At 39.2% G+C, this 6000-nt stretch overlaps 1 protein-coding gene across 3 annotated transcripts in view; it reads left to right on the forward strand.

Annotated features, from left to right (window-relative positions):
* The window catches only part of ZCCHC7 (zinc finger CCHC-type containing 7), a 251698-nt gene extending 246167 nt beyond the window's left edge, over nt 1-5531 (forward strand). For all 3 annotated transcript variants that reach the window (XM_040481705.1, XM_040481707.1, XM_040481706.1), the window contains 2 exons: nt 1863-1980; nt 4191-5531. In XM_040481705.1, coding sequence (XP_040337639.1) covers nt 1863-1980; nt 4191-4627 — 555 coding nt within the window. In that variant the 3' untranslated portion in view covers nt 4628-5531. The remainder of the gene's footprint in view (nt 1-1862; nt 1981-4190) is intronic.
* The last annotated feature ends 469 nt before the right edge of the window (nt 5532-6000 follow it).

A 6000-nucleotide genomic window follows, 5' to 3' on the forward strand; every position in this document is an offset into this window, starting at 1 on the left:
ATTAAAAACATATTTTTTTCCAAAAGAAAAGACTTCGGAAAAACTACTCAAAGAAAAAAAAAGGTACAAATAGTGAATAAAAAGTGTAAATAACTTAAAATACAGTAAGTTTTAATTATAGGAGAATACAAATTTTAAATAAGCTTTGCATTTAATAAAGTTCAAAATTAAGTCTGAAAATACAGATAAATAATTCTCTAGAAAAAAAATATTAACCAAAATGAAGAACAAGCCTACATGAACCAATACCACTCAAAAAATTAAGTTAGTAATCAGAATTCTCCCCTGAAATATATCAGATCCAGATAGTTTTATTGTCAGGTTTTACCAAACCTTAATTCAGAAACAGATCATCCAAGAGAACACTACCCAATTTATTCTGTGAAGCTATTATAACCTAAAGCCACTTCAAAATATTTATAGAATGATACCATTTTTATGAAGTCTGAATGCTTCAAATTTAACACTGTTGTTTATTAGAATAGTCAGTAGTAGTAGTAAGAGTATAAAATGTATGAGAATGGCAGGAACCAACTTTAAGACAGTGGCAACTTCTGGAAAGGGAAGGAGACAAATGAGGAATGGGAAAGAGGATTACACGGAGGATTTCAATTGTATTATTAATGTTGCAGTTCTTGGAGCAAAAACAAATAAATTAAGGTAAAATGTGATTTGATAAAGTCCAATAGTAGGTACAGATTGACATTACTTTTTTTCCAATACTTAAATGTATATTTAGAATGATTCATAATCTGCAAATCAGGCTCTTACTAAGTGTGTGGCTGCCAGCTCAGTCAGGTATCTTAGAATTACAAGTCAAGTATATTTGCCAATGTTAGGATAAGTCAGCTAAATTTTATGTGGCTATTTCACATACTTTCTTCCTAAGAGGTGTTCTCATTTTCTTCAATACCTAGCTAAGAAGAATTGGACATTTATAAAATACATGTTAGGCAAGATGGCAGAGGACAGAAATGGGGAAGTTCCAAAGGGAAACCTCTTTCAAAGAAAAGAAAAGTTGGTCTCAGACATGCTGAATGGATATATGTCAACAGATCATGATAAATAAAGCCTATTCTATTGGATGTGGCTCAGGCCAACAATGTGGATTTGGAAACTAGCAGAGGTACAAAAGCCAGAGTCATGCAGGTGGGGAGCTGACCTAGAGAAATGAGTGAGAGGAGTGATCTCTTGAGCGGGGCAAGGAAAGAGAAGAGAGGATTCTTTTGGGGTATTTTGGAATTACCTAGGAGCATTTTCAAACCAGACCTAACCCACCACCACCATCCTGCTCCCCACCATAAGGATCACTGCCCTTGTTAGCAGTATTGGGTTAAAATAAGCTTGCAAACCATTTGGGTGAAGGGAAAAGAGCAAAGAGCTAAGAATTTACACTCGCATTTAGGGTGTAAATGTGAAAGGAGAAGCACTTGATGGAAGGCTGTTGGAAGAGACAGATAAGCAAAGGCCTAAGACCACATAAGGCCAAATAAAGTCTTTAAAAGAGGAACAGAGCAAGTTCAGTAGAGACCCAGCCCCCCATTGCTGTTAGCTCAGACTGGGGAAGGGGTTTGGCAGGGAAGACTGAAAAAAGACAAGAAAGGTTTCATGGGTAAAGAAGTAAGGAAAGAAAATCCAAGCCTGAAAGAAGCCTGTAAGCACAGTTGGGTGTGATTGGATGTTGGTTTGGCCGAGCCTCCCAGCAGGACCACATCCTGAGCCTCAGCGTGGGGTATCCGTGATGTGGGACTGTCTCTAACCTCAGTGGTCTGTGATCTTGCAGTTAAGGTTGCCTGAGCAGTGCCCTTGTGACATCCTAATTTCAAATTTGATAATTTGAAACAATTTCAAACAACCTGCAGGAATGTACAGAAAGACGAATGTTTAACCAGACCTTTCCAACATCTCCATTCATCTACTACTATGATGACAAATATGAAATTCGGGAGAGAGAACAGAGAATAAAACGAAAGGTGAAAGGTATGTTGTTGAATTCTTGTGAGATTACCTTTGCAGGAGTTCCTAAATGTCTTCCTTTACACAGTCTTTGCCCGCTTTGGGTGTCATTGGTTAGCACAGAAAATGTTTTTAAATAATTACCATAGAAACCAGAACTTTCTTGATCTCCGGTAATCAGGCACCCACTTCAGAAACCCTGCATTATGATCTGTTCACACTAAACATTTTTTTCACATCATGACCATTTTAGAAAATGTTCTGAAAATACTTCTGTCCATACAGGGAAGCAGGGTTTTAAAGGCTCTTTTTTTTTGTGAAAGTTTTCTGTTTGGCAAGTAATTATTTTTTCCATTTGTATGTCTCTAGTATTTTTATGGAAAGAAAGGCTTCCCTGCTAGGTGATTCCTGGAGTTTCCCCAGAGAAGTCTGTTCTTACCAGCCATGATTACCGCAGAGCTCCAGGGTCCACAGCCACCTTCTGTGATTCCTTTACTTAACTGTTGATAACATGAGGTTCTTTTAGTTTATAATTTAGGCCTACCTTTTTCTATTTCTTTTGTGCTATAGTTTACTAAGTTTAACAGTGGTTTACTCAGTTACTGTTCTTGCTTTCAGGATGAAGTAGTTCTATACTTCTCAAGTTGACCTATACATTATAACTCTTAGAGCCTTTTTGGTATTCTTTCTCCCTCCCACCCCCAACTCTCTCTGACTTAAGGTCTTTTTCAAAAGGAATTATTTTCAACTCCTGCATATTTTCCATATTACATTTCGTATAAACTCTATCTCAACTATATATAGAGAGAGATTACAGTACATAAAGATATTTATTAGGCAATTAAATTAAAAAAGAAAAGAAAAGAAATGCACCAAAGTGTCCCCTCTGAATTAAAAGATTATGGCTCCTATTTTATTTTTATACTTTTTGTATTTCACGGGTTTTCTGTAATGAGTGGTTATAACTTTTATAATTCTAGGAAAACCATTTGTTTTCACTTTTAACTAGTAGTAATATTGGGAACTCTGTGGCTACTTTGAGGTTCTCTGTGATCCATTAGAATTTTCAGGCACCTGGGTGGCTCAGTCGGTTGAGCATCTGACTTCAGCACGAATCATGATCTCACAGTTCATGAGTTTGAGCCCCACATCAGTGGAACCCACTTTGGATCCTGTCCTCCTCTTTCTGCCCCTCCCCTGCTTGCCCTCTCTCTCCCTCTCTCTCTCTCAAAAATAAACATTTTTTTTAGAAAAAAAAATTGTATTTCATGCTAAAGTCTATAAGGAATTACCTTTGCTCTGTATCCTAGAGTTCACTTTTTGTGAACTTTATATTACTTTGCATTTCATCCTCTTTTTTTCAATGTTTATTTATTTTTGAGAGGGGGGAGGTGAGGTGCAGGAAGGGGGACAGAGGATCTGAAGCGGGCTGTGCCCAACACGGGGCTGGAACTCACGAACTGTGAGATCATGACCTGAGTCAAAGTCAGTCGCTCAGCCAACTGAGCCACCCAGGCACCCCCATCCCTATTCTTTTATTGGCCACTTCTTTAATCTGTCAAGGTTTTGTTGACATGTTAGTTTTTATCCCTCAAACCTCATCTCTCACTTACCCCATCAGAATCATGCCTGTCAGACACTTGTAGTAAAAGGGTGCCAAGTCCTGGTAAAGTGTAACACCAGATCTGGGACCAAAATGTCTGAGATACACACATGTGTGTGTTCTCCAAGCCAGTGATGTCTGCTCTGGAGGAATAATCTCCTGTCCAGTTTGGCATCCACCTATAAGTACTGTGACCAGACTTTATCTTCAGAGGGTGATTGAAATGTCATGAGACATTTGATATATCTTGTTTCACTTCATCGTCAAAGGCTGTTTCTTTATCCCCGCCATGACTTGAATTGGTCAGATGTGACTTTTCTTCACAAAGCTGAGATGATTGCTTTCACTAGTCTTCGTCTGTATCATTCAACCTAGTACAACTGTACTGAATAGAATAAATATCTTTGGATTTCTGGATATTTTCCATTTTTAGCAATCAGAAATACAGAACTATAACCATACAATTTTTTAGCAGGTGAGTTTTACCTTAGTAAGGGCTCTTTCGAATGTTGTATCATTAACACATTTCATTGTCTGGTTTCCCTGTCTGCTGAGTTATTTACAGACCAGTGTAAGCCGTGTGTGGACTGTCTGGCTGCTGAATATGCAGAAATACTTTTATATTTTCCAGAACTCCAGAAAAATGGGGATTTTCCAAGGCAGTTCAAGAGACCTCACATGGAAGCAGCAGAGAAGAGGCCCCCCCATGGCAGGAGGAAGAGCCATGCCTCGTGGAGAAACAGCAGGTGGCCTCAAGAAAAGAAAGAAACCCAAAAAGAAGCGAGCAGGAGCCGCAGAGAGCGTGAGAAACACAGGAAGGCTGACAGGGCTCACGAAGTGGAGGAGGACTTCCCCAGGGGCCCAAAACTCCATTCTCCTGGCACCTTCAAGACCCAGAAGGGTCCCAAGTCCTTCCACCACTCATCACATTACCACAAGCCAAGAGAAGACAAGCTGCCCAGAGACGGCAAGCGGGGCAAACAGAAGAAAAAGGAGAGCTATTTGGAGGGCGATGGCAGTGATAATTTATTTCTCATTAAGCAGAGGAAAAAAAAGTCCAAGCTGTGAGGCAGCTTCTGATTTGGCTTTCCAGTGTTTGTCTGGTCTTCATGCCTGTGACATCATGGCAATCTGCTTATGATCTATGATTAAATCAAATGAATTTTGTTTTGTTCTTTTTGTAATCTCGGCCGTACCTGAAACCGACGCACAATGACCATGGAGACCTCCATTCTCTGTGTCCAACAGGTTATTAGGTATAGAAGGAAAAAAAAAAAAAAAGGGACATGTACTCGGATTTCCCCCGTTCCCGTACGTCATTTTTACTCAGAATCCTAGAGATAAGAAGTAATCTTTTCAAGAAAAATTTTTAAAAATACTTTTTTTGAAAAAGTAAAAGCTCATCAAATATAATTCGTATGCTGTGGGAGTATGAAAATTAAATCCTTGCAGGAAGAGAAATCAGTGCTAATATGAAAAATTCATATTTTTCAGCATTACTTTTTTTTTAACATTGGAAAGGGGTAATAGCTATAAATCTAAATCCAGCTGTCCTTGCTCTTGAAGCTGGTGGCATAATCTTCTGATGGTCAGAGCATCAGAGGCGGAAAGATGACGGTGCCATCACTGAAGCCCTGAAGAGGCAGAGACACTGGCCTATAGCAAAATACAAGTAAGGAACCCATCCAGTAAATGTCATAAGATAGATTTCCTGAAACAAGTGAAAAAGAATCATTAAAAGGTTTAACGTAATCACAGTGCAATAGTTCTCACCATTTTTACAGCCACACTTCAAGAAGGCTGTCAACTTGGATGTATAGAGACAGATACTGCCCAATTAAAAAATTATTCTGTTTTCACGGGTTTTTTAACTACCACAAGACTATACAGAAATTTTTGTACCTGTGAATTTTTGTACTTATCAAAGCCTAATGTTAGAATAAGAAAAATAAAATGTCTGAAATAGAGTAAATAAGTTTGTCATTTATGTAAAAAGGCAAGGATTTGGGGTGACAAAGGGCGTACTTGGGTTAGACAAGTCACGAGAGTTATAAAATCTCCATAAACTGGGTTCAAAATGCCCTTGTTGCCCAAGCACTAGCTCTATGCCGGAATAAAATGAGATGGAGTCAGTTAAGTCGGGCCAGTTTATGTTAGATTCTTAAGTTTGTGTTTTACTCTTTGTGAAGTACACGAACTGCTGTGTATGTGGTAGGATCAGCTCCCTTCACCTTCCGGCGGGGAGGGGAGAGTCTCCTCGCACTGAAACAGCTTCAGCGTAAATTGTGGCTGCACAGTCTTTAGTCCCCCGCCTTCCCTGTGGTCGCCCTGCTCACGGCGAAGTGTAAGCGTTCTTTGTGTGTTGGTTCGTGGCTTCCTAACATCAGCTGGGATTGTTTTGACTCCCAGGTAAGTGGCCAGAGTCTTTTAACACCCTGCTA

Source organism: Herpailurus yagouaroundi, unplaced genomic scaffold (assembly GCF_014898765.1).
Source record: "Herpailurus yagouaroundi ecotype Mexico unplaced genomic scaffold, PumYag 160, whole genome shotgun sequence".
NCBI lineage: Eukaryota > Metazoa > Chordata > Mammalia > Carnivora > Felidae > Herpailurus > Herpailurus yagouaroundi.